Here is a 16,318-nt window from a genome sequence, read left to right on the forward strand (position 1 = left end):
GATGTTTTCCATCTCACTACCGGCGTGCCTTTTATGTCCTGATGTCCAGACCAGAGTGATCTGTTTACGAGTCGGCAGGTCATTGAGCTTGCTATGGTATTCCAGTAGTAATCTGGACCTATATGTATAGCCGCTTAGAATCGATTGGCTAACGCGAGAATATCTTAACCTGTATTTCTTTGTGTCCTCTTTCGAATAGGATCTCCGCAGTCTCCATATAGTTCAATGCAATATCGCGTATAGTTCTTTTTTGGAAAATTGTTGTATCCTCGCTCAGTCTCATGAACTTAGTATGCTTTAGGCCCCACTATTTCTGCCACAACTCTTGGGAGCGTTTTTAATCCATTCGTGTATCACATTAGCGATCTATCCCTTGACCACCTTGGGTTTACGCACCATTCCTTTCTTGTAGGGAAAAAGACCCCATATTTCCTAACGAAACAGTTTACCGGATGCATATAATCGGCTGGTTGAGACATAGATATAGCTTTATTGATCAGTGTTAGACTTAATTGAACCTCCATGCCCAGCCTTCGGACTTATTTCATGTCCCCTGTTACACATAGACATGCGGTAGCTTGCACGGTCTTAATATGACTTTCTTCTGTTTGGTTTTCGTCCACCAAACCAGACAAAACCAAATAGATACAGTATGGTGCATCTCACCATCTGGATATGTATCTAATAAGTCATTTTTATGCTCAGATACCAGAATCTACCTTGTAATTGCCCTGTCGTCCAAAGGTTCCTTGTAAGTCTTTTCCAGTAGTGATTCGAAGTGCGGTTCCCAGGTGAGGATGTGCATCACACTTTTTCGAAAAATTGTACAATGGCCATCTTCGCCGGATTTATAGATAGCCCCTGCTTATTTCACCATACACATGTCGCTCGGAATGGGGAGGCACATTTAACATTCGAACTTTAAGAAATAAAGTATTAGAGCTTGAAAATGTCCTAAATTCGGTAAATCTTCCTCACGCAGTTTGTATTTCTAAAACCTGGTGTAATTCAAATAAATCTCAAACTTTTTATGTAGATATAAATTTACTTTCTATTGAAGGTTATTTTTTAGCCTCTTACTTTTTACGCTTTGATATGAGAGGTGGGGGCGTTGCAATTTATATCCGCAAGGATCTCAGTTTTAATGAATTTGAAGTTGCCTTAGATTGTGTAGAAAAGTCTATTGAATTTACGTTTTGTAAAAATTAATAATCAGAAATATCTTATTGGTTGTAGAACTTCTAGGAGAGGACTTCTAGGAGAACTTCTTCTTCTAGAGGTTCTATATATCGATCACCCTCTGAGAGTATTGATAATTATATTTATTTAAAAACGGCCTTTGATGTAATAAATATTAACCTAATGTTGGATAGATTTAATGACTGTGGCTTATTTAATGCCCATAAATGGATTAAATCCTACCTGACCGGTAGATATCAAAAAACGATATCAAAGAATGGAAATGTTTCAAATGCGTCTGAGTCCCTACCAGTTGTTAGTGGTGTCCCACAGGGTAGCATTTTGGAGCCACTGCTATTTGTTTTATTTTTTGATAGCATCTTGGATGAATTTCCTGGCAACTATAAAGCTGCGTTTGCAAATGATGTTGTTATATTAACGTTGAGTGGTGCCTTAGAAGAACTATCTAGAGGTTCAACCGGGGTAGTTGACCAAATTAAATTTGGATTTACCCAAACATAAATTAACCAAAGTGGCAAACAGCCCAGTAGTTTTACTAATTAAATTATACAATAATCTTCCCATTGAAATAAAAAAATTGAGAAGGTTAATAATTTCAAAGCTTCATTGAAAAGAATTTGAATTAAAAATTCCTTTTATACGGTTTAAGTAAGAATTTTTAAATTGCAGCGTCTCATTTTTACTCCCATAATTCCTATTTGTTTATTTGTTAAAAGCTGTAGTTTTCTGATATTCTTATGTCTTTAGTTAATTGTAGATTTTTTATTGTTTTTTCTTAAGGCTTTTTAAAAGTTAGTTCTTTTAGTTTTATTTTTTGACACTATTCGATACTTATTTGTATGAGTCTATGGAAATAAATATTTGAGTATTGAGTATGTCGTATTCAGGATATCTTGCATTTATTCTGCAATCGTCTTGCGTGGTTCTTCCTGATTATGACGAAGATATCGTCCACATAACTCTCTTCGGTTAAGGAGTTAAAGTTAGCCGTCATATTCTTAAGGAGCCTGATCAGGTGATCCACCAATTTAGACCATAAAAAAGGAGAAAGTATCATTGCAATCCGTGGATATAAGTGAGACTCCAATCGACCTTTGGATCAGCTGAGCCATCTTACTATCGCTGGATCAGCTTCTCTATTAGAGAGTGCTGTTTCCATTGCGAGGAAGTCCTTCATTATCGAAGGTGCGCTCAATGTCCATAAATGCACTCAGGGCTATTTCCTTGGATTCCAGGGCCTATTCGATATCCTGAACTACTGTGGTTTAAAAGAAAGATTTTTTTACAATGTAATGCAAAATGTTTCATTTTATGCAAGTTGCATCATCAGGAGTAATTTATGATCTGACAAAAAATCATTGCGCTGTGTCAATCAGGATATGCTGCTAGTTATTGAAATAATACTTAAAAGTTACTTAGTGTTACAAGAAAATTGTCAAAAAAGGGATATTGATTACACGGTATGAAAATTCAATATGTTTTTTTTTAGATCTTTTTATTATGATTTTTTAGTTTATTGAAGCCACTTGACACTATCACTATCATGTCAGTCATGAAATGAAGCTTAACAATGAAATACTGTTTAAAAGTTACTAGGGGTTGTAGGAGTTATTTATTTAAACGAAAGATCATTAATCTTACAGACCTTAAGTCTTAAGAATTAATTATCGAGATGCCTTAGCAGTAGGGTCTTGTGATCTATGAAAAGCGTTATAGTGTTACGTTATTTGATGTTACAAGAGAAGAATTATAGATTTCACAGTCAAATTCAATGTAGATTCTTAAAATTGAATTCAACCATTAATGCTATTTTATATTTAGAATTAATTGCCAATACGCTTCATAAAAAATGCACGTTTTTTCTTTCGAATGCACGCATCAATTTAAAAAAAAATCGTACCTCTTGACTTTTTTATATAAGAATACATTTGTTGGGAAAAGAACTAGAAAAATCTAACACTATTAAAATATAATCATGAAAATGTATAAGATTCCAGTAAGCTCCAGTAAAATTTATGTGTATTCGGAATTAATTAGTGAGATAATTTTTAATATTCGCTGATGCGTTCACTTTTTTATATAGTAGTATATTGTTTTAAATATGGACAAGATTTTACTATAAATATTGCTAGAGTTGCTCATAAAGTATCAGTTTATTCAAAGATATTGAATTAAACAAAGCTCAACAGCCTTCAATATGAAATCTTTTGGGGTAAGTTTAAAGAATTTTTCATATTTATTACTGCTGTAAGTTTTACAATTAGTGAAATATCGGTAAACTTAGTGAGTTATCTTTATCTATACTTTTCTATTTAAAGCATTCTTGCAAAATAGTCAAGCAATTTGATATTAATTGTAATAAACTAAAATTATAATTTTTCTACAGATATTTGTCGTCCTTCTTGCCTTCATCGCTCTAAGCTTAGCTGGTGGACATGATGATGATGATTACTATAGAAATTCTCACCACGACTCCAAAAAGGTGGTCTACGTAGAAAAAGAATCCAGATACAATCATCCCAGTTATAAAGTCATAGAGAAGGAGCCAGAATACAAGAAGGTAGTTTATAAATATGAGAAACCAGATGAGAAGAAGGTTCTTGTTGATGTCAAAGTGATCAAACAAAACGAACAGGATGATAATGTTTTATACAAATACGTTGAGAAAAAATACCATCATTAAGAGTTTTATTGAATTACATGTAGTGTTATAGTTTGTTATCAAATATTAATACCCATTTAAAATCGTAATAAAGCATATATAAATTACCGAAAAAAAAATTGATTTGTATTTTCACGAGGAGGCAAAAATTCTCAGTCCTTAACAAAAGGCAGAGGGTTCCAAGAATTTATCTTAGTACAAATTTACAAAAAAGGAGTTTTTAAGGCAGTTTTTACGAATTATGGCAGATATTGATGCTCGTTAGTGATTTTTCCTATTTTTTTCTTTATTGTTGGTTTTTTGGTTGCTCTGAATGCCCCTGAACAGGTCAATGAGTAAAAACTCATATTAACAAATCCAAATTTCCTAATTCATATGAATTATTCTGACTTACTTGTCCTATTATTCTACTTACTTTGTAATTTTAAAATGTTGATATTTTAAATCTTTTTAATGAATATTTCATTCTTTTTAATTTACTTCAGACGAGATCTTTTGCAGCTTACCTAAGTCTTTGATTGTAAAATGTATTTTGTCATATTTTTTTCCTTTCAATAATTATTATTACGTTTTTATTGTATATATCCGTATTAAACTTAGTCCTTCCTGTTAATGTTTTTTTTACAAAATAAGTAAATAATATGGTTCAGCCGTTGCACTTCCATTCACCTTGGCCGGTAAGGAATCATATCCCGGTCACAGCTGCGAACCGGGAGTGTCTGGAAAAGACAGAGGCTCCTAGTTTTTTCAACAAGCTTTAGATTTTTCTAGAATTCTTTCTTCTCCAGAATTCTTTATATATTTCTAGAATTTAATTGCTCTAGAATACTTATCAAATGCAATAAATGGTTTGTGGCTCCCAGGTAACTACTACTATTCTTCCACAGTTCTTCACCGCCGAGACAAAACAGAGTCGGCTGCTACTGACCTACAAGTAGTTACTACAAGTGAACTACTTGTAGTTGTATGTAAATTAAGCTATTTTTATACATATTATCATACTATATATACGGGGTTTTAAAAGTTAACTCGGTACTATTATTAACTTCTTTGTTAAATAGACAACCTAGTAGTACTTTTTCCGCTGATTCCGATAGTGAAAATAAAATAAAAATTAAACAACGCCTTCGTGAGTTATATCAAAAAGTTCCATTTTTTTTAATGGGACACCTAGTATGCAAGATTTTCAATCGATAGTAAATTATGTTCTAAACAAACGTTGTTATATGACCTTTCGCTCTAAAATCAGAAATAACTAAGAAATTGGCAGTTTCTTAATAATGTCAAGGTTGCTCTAATTTCATATAAAATGGTCATTTGTTTTATAAATCTCATCAAGATTGAAGTGACAATTTAAAGTAAATAAGCAGACCGAAGGTATTTTTTGCTATTATATCTTAAGTTTAGATCAAATGTCAATATATTTAAAAAAAAACAAGAATTAAGAAACATAGTTTGGAGAATGGTGTCCATGTTCTGGGATGTATTTTTATAGGTATTTGCTAGCAAACACAGTAGAAATTAAAGGTCTTATTTCACCAGAAATTCCTTTTATTATGACGACCGGTTTCGCGATTACAATATCATCGCATCATCAGGTCGAGGACTAAAAGTAAAAGACACAATTTACATAGATACTATGCTTATCAAAAATTGGTAAAATGCTGAATAAAATCGAATTTTAAAGCGTACTTACATTGTTAAAAACGAGATTTGTCAAAACAAAACAAAAGCACATATAGAACGGTACAGCTAAAATTAAGCAAGTAAATCTTATCGTAAGATAACAAATAATACACTTAGGTTTAAAACAATAACATCTAAAAAGCACCGTTACAACACAATAGACAAAACGATCTAAAAACTATGATAACCGCCATTCAAACTAATCTGACCAACAGAGTCATCTATATCTAGTTTTCATAATTAAGAAAGAACGTTACAAAGAAATCTATATTTTATATCCTATAACCGAATGGGTACTAGATAGCGGTACCCACAGTAACTTTAAAATATTTTAAAACTGTTAAACAGATGTCTCTACCAGTTTATATTAAGAAAACAACGGGGTTTATATTAAAATAAATTAACCGGAAAGGGAGGGAAGAGTTATTCAAATAAAATATTAATTAAATTAGTTTCAGGAATGTTAATCTGAATATTAAGAGATTTATCATATTCTTTTTTGAGAGATCTTTTAATCTCGAGTAATTCAAGATTATTTAGATTTATGTTGTCCTGAACTCTATGTAAGATCTTGTAATTATCTAGTAGATTCGATGGGTGACCGGTCTCCATAATATGCTTAGCAAATAAAGACTCAGGATTGTTTTGTCTAATGCATCGGTCATGTTCGCTAAACCGAGCTTTAAAACTACGCTTCGTTCTACCTACATAAAAATAACCACACTCACAATAAAGCTTATAAATTCCTTTACAAGATAACGGATCCGTTTTGTCTTTATTATTAATCAATAAGTTACCTAATGAATTGCTCGATTTAAAGGCAACCTTAACATTTAAAGAAGTTAGAACTCGTTGGATTTTATAAGAAACTGCTCCATTGTATGTAAGTGAAATGAACTTATTTACTGGCTGATTACTTAATATTGTTTGATGTGGTATGTAGACATTTTGGAACGCATTACGTAATAGAAATTTATTTTTTATTTTGTCTACTAAATTGGGAGAAAAATTATGAGTTTGGGCAATTTGTTTGATAATATTCAACTCTCTATCCCTGCTTTCAGTTGTTTGAGGAATCTGTAGTGCTCTATTTACATAACTATTTAAAGCTGCTGCTTTATGTGAAAAAGGATGGAATGACTCATTGTGTATGATTGTTCCAGTGTGGCTAGGTTTTCTATATATCTCAAAATCATGTTTATTATTTACGTTTTTAATAAGTAAGTCTAAAAAGGTTATGGTTTTATTGATTTCCACTTCTAATGTAAATTTTATTTTTGGATGAATGTTATTAATGAATGATAGAAAATCACTAAGATTTTGTTTATTGCCATTCCATAATAAAATGCAGTCATCTACATATCTATAATAATACAGTATATTAGATAGGTAGGGGTTGTTATTCAAAATATTATTACTTTCGAAGTGATTCATAAATGTATCAGCTAAGAGGGGGGATAATGGAGATCCCATGGCTAGGCCATCCTCTTGTATATAGGTTTCATTATCAAAATTAAAGAAATTTTGTTTTAAGCAAATTTCTAGGATATTTATTATTTCTTGTGTTTCGATATTGGTCAATGTAGAATTAAATAATTTGTTTTTAATAATATCCACTACCTCGAATATAGGAATGTTAGTAAAGAGATTTGTTACATCTAGAGAGATAAAAAAGGCATTTTCAGGGATAATGATATCTTTGATTTTGTCCACAAGTTGAATATTATTTTTTATAGTGTAGGGAAAGTGACAATCTATAGTAGTAATTAAGTGATTATTAAGCCATTTAGCTAATTTATATGTTGGAGAGTTAGTGTATGCTACCACCGGTCTTATGGGCATTGAAGCAGGTATATCTGATTTATGAACTTTAAGAAGGCCATAAAGTTTAGGAACATTTGTGTTGTTAGCTGAAAGAAAATATCTTAATTGAGGATTGATTAAATTTGTACAAAATTTTAAGGTGTCATTCACTTTTTTGATAAATGATGGTAATCTTGCACTCTGTTTTCGAAAATTATTTTCTTGGATAAATTGAGTCACTTTAGTGTCATAGTCATTTTTATTTAAGATAACAACACAGTTTCCTTTGTCAGCTTTTGTCAGGGTTAAGTTTGAATTTTGTAATTTATTTTTTATAGATTTAATTAGTGTAGAATTGAAATCACCTTCAGTTTTATTAGGTGCATTTTTAATTGACTTTAACTCAGTTCTTAAAATGTTACTACACTGGGCTCTAATTTGATTTATATTATCTGCTTCTATATTCTGTAGAACCGTTTCAGTTTCCACTGTTAACATTTCTAAATTTTGTAAGGCTTCTTTTTTATTATGGATGACCGGTCTGTATTTCAAACCCCTAGATAAAAGTGCTAATTCTTTATTATTAAAAGTTGTATTAGAAAAGTTAAGACAAGGTTTATGAAATTTATGTATAACATCAAATTGTTCTATCGAAGGTCTGTTGAAAGCAATCTGTTGTAAGGAAGGTCAATCTCTTGTAAAGGAATTTATAAGCTTTATTGTGAGTGTGGTTATTTTTATGTAGGTAGAACGAAGCGTAGTTTTAAAGCTCGGTTTAGCGAACATGACCGATGCATTAGACAAAACAATCCTGAGTCTTTATTTGCTAAGCATATTATGGAGACCGGTCACCCATCGAATCTACTAGATAATTACAAGATCTTACATAGAGTTCAGGACAACATAAATCTAAATAATCTTGAATTACTCGAGATTAAAAGATCTCTCAAAAAAGAATATGATAAATCTCTTAATATTCAGATTAACATTCCTGAAACTAATTTAATTAATATTTTATTTGAATAACTCTTCCCTCCCTTTCCGGTTAATTTATTTTAATATAAACCCCGTTGTTTTCTTAATATAAACTGGTAGAGACATCTGTTTAACAGTTTTAAAATATTTTAAAGTTACTGTGGGTACCGCTATCTAGTACCCATTCGGTTATAGGATATAAAATATAGATTTCTTTGTAACGTTCTTTCTTAATTATGAAAACTAGATATAGATGACTCTGTTGGTCAGATTAGTTTGAATGGCGGTTATCATAGTTTTTAGATCGTTTTGTCTATTGTGTTGTAACGGTGCTTTTTAGATGTTATTGTTTTAAACCTAAGTGTATTATTTGTTATCTTACGATAAGATTTACTTGCTTAATTTTAGCTGTACCGTTCTATATGTGCTTTTGTTTTGTTTTGACAAATCTCGTTTTTAACAATGTAAGTACGCTTTAAAATTCGATTTTATTCAGCATTTTACCAATTTTTGATAAGCATAGTATCTATGTAAATTGTGTCTTTTACTTTTAGTCCTCGACCTGATGATGCGATGATATTGTAATCGCGAAACCGGTCGTCATAATAAAAGGAATTTCTGGTGAAATAAGACCTTTAATTTCTACTGTGTTTGCTAGCAAATACCTATAAAAATTAAGAAACAATTCATAATATTATGTGAAGCATCTGAAATTGGTGTCTTAGCTTTCTTTGAAGCCCATCAGACTAATTTACATAATAATTTAGTGCACGAAAATGTATTATTTTGGGAACCATTCACAGCATTCTAAAAAATCATTTGGCCTAAGTGTGTACCCTAAAGGTACAGACGTAAACACTTGTGTTAGGAGATCAAGAAAGGCGCATTCAGTTTCTTTTATAGTTCACTTATCAAGTCAAGATTAATGCTATTAATTTTTGGCGCTTAATTCTTTGGAACGATGGATCAAATTTCTCCAACAGGGGTATGTTTAATAGGAAAAATACCCACTATTGAGTCAAGAAAATCCCATTAACCTTTATCCCCGTAATCTGCAGAGATGCTTTAATGTGAATGTTTGATATGGTTTAATCAGCCCAAGAATTATAGGTGCTGTTTTTTATCAAGGTGCATTAACTGGTAAGCGGTACCTCGAAATATTCACTATTACACTTTATGATTTCCTGGATAATTTAATTTTAATGAATAGATAACAGATTTACTTTCAGCAAGGTCGAGCAGAGCAAGTTGCCCGCGTAATGGCATTGTATACTATTTATTCAGACAACTAGTGCTTTGAGTTGCAGTATACTATGACTTCGTATAATGCGCAATTTCATGAGACAAACTATACTATGATTCAGTACATATCAGTGTAAATCAAAAACATATAGTAAAACTTGTCATGGCACTTTTTTTTCAGCAAAATTTTGAATTTGAGCAATATATATAATTACATATAACTTTTTTCACTAATCAAGAATATGCTCATAATAAATATGGAATCGATTGCAGATAAGTATCCCAACCCTATTAGGCCTTGGTTACGCGCCAAAAAAAGCTTAGTTATGTTTTCGTATTTTTCGTATATCTGGTAAAGATGGTATGATTAAAGGGTATAATAATATTTATATATAACTGTCAATAGATAAATAATAACATTGCAAATTATAAGCACTAATGCTCTGAATAATAGTATAGATTGCCAATACGCCTTCTGCATATATTCGTCAAATTGACACCCTATTACACGGCCCTTTTGATGACAGTTTTTTTTATCAACTAACGGCTCTAGGCGTATGCCTTCTTGATCACCTGACATAACGCCTATGGACTTTTTTTGAGACTATTTAAAAGATGTGGAATGATACTTCTGAAAATCCTTAGCTAAGCATAATTGATGCAATCGATAAAATTTATGGCAGAATTATTGCCAGAGCCATTAGACTCAGCCACTCAAAAATGCTTGGAGAAAGGGGGTGATGATTTTGAGCATTTAATTTCAAATGTATTAATAAATAGCAACTAACTCAGCCACCTTAACGATTTTGAAAAATCATTTACGAAATCATTAACGATTTTAAAGTGAAAGGTCATATGATAACTTTTATTTAGAATTCGATTTACTATCAATTGACTCATAAAAAAATGGAACTTTTGACATATTTCGCAAACACGTTGTTGGATTCTTATTTCATTTTCACTGTCGTAATCAGTGAAATAAATACTACTAGTTTTCCGTTCAACCGACTTTGTAGCTCCAGTAATAACGAAGTTAGCAATAGCGCCGCCTTAATTTTAAGAACCGTGTATATTATAAGTAAAATCTGTATTGTTGTGACGAATTCATAATGAGTTACTTATTATATTGGGTATTACGTCACTTATAGCAAAAATCAATTTAGAAATTTTTATCTCACACGCTCAACAATTATTGAAAAGAAGATTCCTTTGCTAAAGAGAGAGGTAGATCAGGGTATTCTCAAAATTAATTAATGATTTAAAATATTTGATATTCATGTATTTTCTATGATTAATTTACATTAAGATCACACCCCTTTAATTTTTAAAAAAGTAACCTTTGAAAATTTTGTTATCTTTGAAAATAGTTTGTCAAACTATTAATAAACCGTCAAATCATATAAAAAAGTATATAAAGCATTTTCGAATTAGGAAGAAATTTTGATGAGACTGGATTACTAAAAATTTGAAAGATAAGTATATTTTATTTTTAATTTAATTTAATTTTACTTTAATTACCTTGATAACGGTAGTAGATGTAACTACCGAAACGTTGGTTCAAATTAGGTATTTTTAAAAAAAGTAGGTCTTCTTGTTGTTTTTTATCGTTTTTTAATTATAATATTCATAACAAAGTTAGGTAGGATATTGAAAAGAAGAAACGAGCTCAGAGATTAATAGATTGAACCTCAGCTCCTAGGTATATAAAAAAATCTATTATACCTCAAGTAAATTATTGTATTTAAAACTTATTGAACTTAAATTAAATTAAGTATATCGAACGGTATCGTTACAGATTTAAGTTCATATTTCTTTTAAATACGTGAATAAGTCTATTTTCTTCTTCTTTTCAATAATTGTTGAGCGTGTGAGATAAAAATTTCTAAATTGATTTTTGCTATAAGTGACGTAATACCCAATATAATAAGTGACTCATCGTGTATATTATGTAATACACTCTATTTATAAAATACCTGCAGACCAATCTACAGCGCGGATAAGCAAACACTGTTGTTCTGTACCAAAGGCTTAATGAGTTGAGTAGAATAAAATCATTGCCTTGATACAGTAGCCTTAGATTTTCCAGGGCACTACTAAAGCTTTGAGTCTAATGGGAAGGATTGAGGTATTAAATGAAGTCGCTGTCACTTCGTGAGCCACTTAATAGATAGCGACAGATTAGATAGTACTTATCAATGCTTTCTTTAATATGAGTTAGATAATATACCTAATCCGCATATTATTAGATTATTTAAGACCGTCGTTGTCTAGATCTAAAGCGATGACGAGAGGTAAAAGTGGTTTTTATTTTGAAACATTAGCCCTCGAAATCCGTGGCTCAAAACCCCGTGGTCCTAATAGAGGCTTCAAAGGTTGTTAAAATGATGATGGCTAGGGACTGCCTACAGGCAAGAGTACTCTCTGTGGCCTGTACACGCATGCCTATGCTGACGCTTTGGTAGTTCTCTGCCTGGGAAAAGACACCACCACACAGCAAAGCTCCATAATACGGACTATGCCTATAGTGAACCGATAATGCATCTTGAAAAGGCTAAGGGCCAAAAAAGCAGAACTTTTACTTTTCACGAGGAGACATATGTTTGACACACTACTCATTCTATCCCTGGAATCTTAGATAAAATACTCCAGGACAGTACAATTTTAAGTTATCACACTGGATTCTAAACTCTCCTGGTACGATCATGTGGATATCAGAATGAAGAAGGGCATCTGTGTGCTTTGAGTTTATACAAGGGCTATTTAAAGCATCTGGAGTCTGTCCCCTAAGATTCTTCACCAGATCTCATTATCTATTGTTAAGTGTTTTCTTACATAATGAACTATCTTTAAGTGGTTCTACATGGAGAAAGGAATAAAATTTGGATATGTGGCACCTGCGGCAGTCGACTATAAGGGCTTCGTAACCCAACAGGGTCTAGCAACTAACTAAATAAAGCTTCAGAAAGAATTACTGAGCCGGTAAAGGTTTCTGCGTTGGAGTCCTATATAGCAGCAGGGCCTCTTCGCTGGGAAATCACGCTACAATCTTCCAAGCTAAAGGATTCGCTTTGGTAAAATGCCTGCGGATAGCAGAGCTGCCGATAAGGCTATTACGGCGAAAAAGTTTAGCTCCATGCTTATACTGAAGCGTGTATAAGGGTTCTAGAGGAACTAATGAAGGAGGGCTGCAGAGTTCAGTTATTCTTGATAATGAGGAAGCAAACATGCTTTCTAAAAAAAGGAATCCGCGATGCTGCCAGTAGGCACCGAACTTAAAATCATCTTCATCACCAAATCAGCATCACTAAAGGCTACGTTATTGGAGATTGTCCAGTATTTAGAAGAATCTTGGTACTAATTAACCTACTGTTTAAAGATCTAGTTAATAGTTACACTTTGTCCTGCAATTAAAATCTTTCAGACCTGACGCCTGATTGGCTTTTCCGAGGCGATTGGCCTCTGGTAATCTTCGATGAGGCATGACGGGTTTATCAGGAGATCTATTGGTACAACAGCCACCTTGGCTACACACTGCTAACATTCCTATTACTCCCTTTAATATAATTATATATTTCTGGAAACGATTTTTTAAGCTTCTTGCTTTCAATATAAAATATTAAAATTTATTATTAATTAATTATATACTTTTTTACACAATAAAACATATTCCTTTACATATTATGAATATTCAATATTTAATAACAAGATCATTTTTAATATCCGCTGGCGCGTTTACTACTTTATTCATAATAATATATTGTTTTAAATATGAAGGAAATTTTGGTATAAATATTGATATAGCTGTTTATAAAGTAGCAGTTGATCCAACAAGATCAAGTTAAGCAAACCTTAACAGCATTCAATATGAAATCTTTTGGGGTAAGTCTTCACAATTTTTTTTAATTAGGAACTTTTTTATTTAGTGTTTTTGGTTTTATAAATAATGAAATTCACCCATAGCTTGCTATATTAATCATTTAGTAATGATGTAAAATGAAAATACTTAAAATATAAAATATTTATATATTAAATTCTCTATAGATATTTGTGGTTCTTTTTGCCTTCATCGCTCTAAGTTTAGCTGGTGGACATGATCATGATGATTACTATAAAAGTTCTCATGACGACTCAAATAAGGTGGTCTACGTAGAAAAAGAATCCAGATACAATAGGCCCAGTTACAAAGTTGAGGAGGGAGATTCAGAATATAAGAACGTAGTTTATAAATATGAAGAACCAGATGAGAAGAAGGTTCGTGTTGATGTTAAAGTGGTTAAACAACAAGGAAAAGATGAAAATGTCTTGTACAAATACCTTGAGAACTACCATCACTAACAATTTTGTCAAATGTTATTGTAATCCTATTAAATATATTTTTTCAAAGGTTTTTTTTGTCATATATTTAATTAACGATAGTGTTACAAGTTATTTTGTTTACATTTAAAATCTCAATAAATATATAATATTATCTGAACACGTATTGAAGTATTTTAATTTAACTCGCCCTCAGAATTGCTAAAAACAGAGATATATGTAAACAGAGTGTTAAGGAGAAGATGGTTAAATATACTAATATTCTCATGAAAAATTGCCTTCCTTATCATACTACTTTTTTGAGGTAGTCGAAATGTATGTTGATTCCTACTTAAGTTTCTTGGAATGTTAAATTGTTTAGATGGCTTGCTGCATTTGGATAAGGTAAGTACTGGCATTACCAAGATTCAAATAGAAAAAATATACCAAGCTTTTAACAGGTCATGAAAGACAACTGCAGGAGCCTTAACATTATTTATCCGAGAGTACAATTGCTGCAGAAACTTATGTGCAGCATTAATTATACTATTTCTTTACTAAATCCAAATGATCTGAATTTTCAAGGATGATTTTCCTCCTTAGAAAATCGAATAACCTTTGCCATAGTAAACCAGGATGATAAGCTTCTCAGTAACCAATGGTGATTAGTAGACTTTTATATCTGACAAATACGAGAGCTACTATTTAAATTTTTATTTGGCCCGAGAATGAATATTTTATATGCATATTTTCTTCTAAAAATATTCTCCATGATAATCAATACACAATAAGTTGCATGCGTTTGAACTAATTTTCATAGCTCTTTTTCCACTCCACTTGAGGTGACTCCAAAACATTCGTTTTGAATCCATCAACCGCTTCTTCGGGTGTCGAAAATCGTTGATCACATTTATTTTTGATATGCGAGAACAATAAAAGTCATTAGATCCCAAATCAGAATTGTACGGCGGATGATTCGTCAATTCAACAGTTGTTTATTTATTACATTTTCATTTGACCCTATTATTATAGTATTATAGTTATTATAGTATTAATACAAAAAAAATTCTCGCTTCCTCTTTCTGAATCGCAATATAGATAGTAACAACCCTTACCCTACATTCGAACCCTTTCTAAATAGTTAAGATTTAAAAAAGCTCCAAATAGCTGAAAGTAGTATATTTTGTCTTGTCAAATTGCGCGTAACATGAAACATTATACTATACTGCCATATTTTACTGCTATTCAGAGCACTATGCCTTCTTGATCACCTGACATAACGCCTATGGACTTTTTTTTGAGACTATTTAAACGATATTGTGTATAAGATGCGGAATGATAGTTCCGAAGATCTTTAGCTAAGCATAACTAATGCAATCAATAAAATTTATGGCAGAATCATTCCCACTAGAAGCGGTCTCAAAAATGCTTGGAGAAAAAGGGTGATGATTTTGAGCATTTAATTTCAAATGTATTAATAAATAGCAACTAACTCAGCCATCTTAACGATTTTGAAAAATCATCAACTGCTTTTTTATTTTCGATTTTAAGGTGAAAGATCATGTGATAACTATTATTTTGAAATTAATCTACTATCAATTGACAATTTTGCATAATGTGTGTCTCATTAAAAAAATTGAATTTTTTGACATATTTCGCAAACAGTTCTTATTTCATTTTCATATAAATAAATACTATACTAGTTCTTTGTTCAACCGACTTTGTAGCTCCAGTATTAACGAAGTTAGCAATAGTGCCGCCTTAATTTTAAGAACCGTGTATATTATGTAATACACTCTATTTATAAAATACCTGCAGACCAATTTACAGCACGGATAAGCAAACACTGTTGTTCTGTACAAAAGGCTCAATGAGTTGACTAGAATAAAATCATTGCCTTGATACAGTAGCCTTAGATTTTCCAGGGTACTACTAAAGATTTAAGTCTAATGGGTAGGATTGAGGTATTAAATGAAGTCTCTGTCACTTCGTGACAGCCACTCAATAGATAGCGACATATTAGATAGTACTTATCAATGCTTTCTTCAATATGAGTTAGATAATATACCTAATCCGCATAATATTAGATTATTTAAGACCGTCGTTGTCCAGAACTAAAGCGATGACGAGAGGTAAAAGTGGTTTTTATTTTGAAACATTAGCCCTCGAAATCCGTGGCTCAAAACCCCGTGGTCAAATAGATTGAGGCCTTGCTCTCGTACTGCTATATATCCGCCGAGTTTAATAGATGCTTCAAATGTTGTTAAAATGATGATGGCTAGGGACTGCCTACAGGGAAGAGTACTGTCTGGCCTGTACACGCATGCCTATGCTAACGCTTTGGTAGTTCTCTGCCTGAGAAAAGACACCACCACACAACAGAGCTTCATAATATGGACTATGCCTATAGTGAACCGAATGCATCTTGAAAAGGCTAAGGGCCAAAAAAGCAGAACT

At 31.9% G+C, this 16,318-nt stretch overlaps 1 protein-coding gene and 1 long non-coding RNA gene across 2 annotated transcripts; one reads left to right on the top strand and one right to left on the bottom strand.

The window, feature by feature from the left end:
* Positions 1–5,305: 5,305 nt before the first annotated feature.
* LOC126744084 (uncharacterized) lies at positions 5,306–8,006 on the bottom strand. Its single transcript, XM_050451429.1, has 2 exons — positions 5,559–8,006; positions 5,306–5,468 (listed from the first exon to the last, which is right to left on the bottom strand). Exon 1 carries the CDS (start codon positions 7,847–7,849, stop codon positions 5,972–5,974), a length of 1,878 nt encoding a protein of 625 aa, XP_050307386.1. The 5' UTR covers positions 7,850–8,006; the 3' UTR covers positions 5,306–5,468; positions 5,559–5,971.
* Positions 8,007–11,618: 3,612 nt separating this feature from the next.
* On the top strand, positions 11,619–14,042 carry LOC126743780 (uncharacterized). The gene is made up of 2 exons (XR_007662987.1): positions 11,619–13,447; positions 13,610–14,042. It is a non-coding gene; the product is annotated as an uncharacterized LOC126743780 (long non-coding RNA).
* The last annotated feature ends 2,276 nt before the right edge of the window (positions 14,043–16,318 follow it).

Source organism: Anthonomus grandis, chromosome 13 (genome assembly GCF_022605725.1).
Source record: "Anthonomus grandis grandis chromosome 13, icAntGran1.3, whole genome shotgun sequence".
In the NCBI taxonomy this organism is placed as follows: Eukaryota; Metazoa; Arthropoda; class Insecta; order Coleoptera; family Curculionidae; genus Anthonomus; species Anthonomus grandis.

Excerpts from the sequence above, each read along its gene's own strand:
- LOC126744084 (XM_050451429.1), bottom strand. The coding sequence starts at position 7,849 with ATGTTAACAGTGGAAACTGAAACGGTTCTACAGAATATAGAAGCAGAT.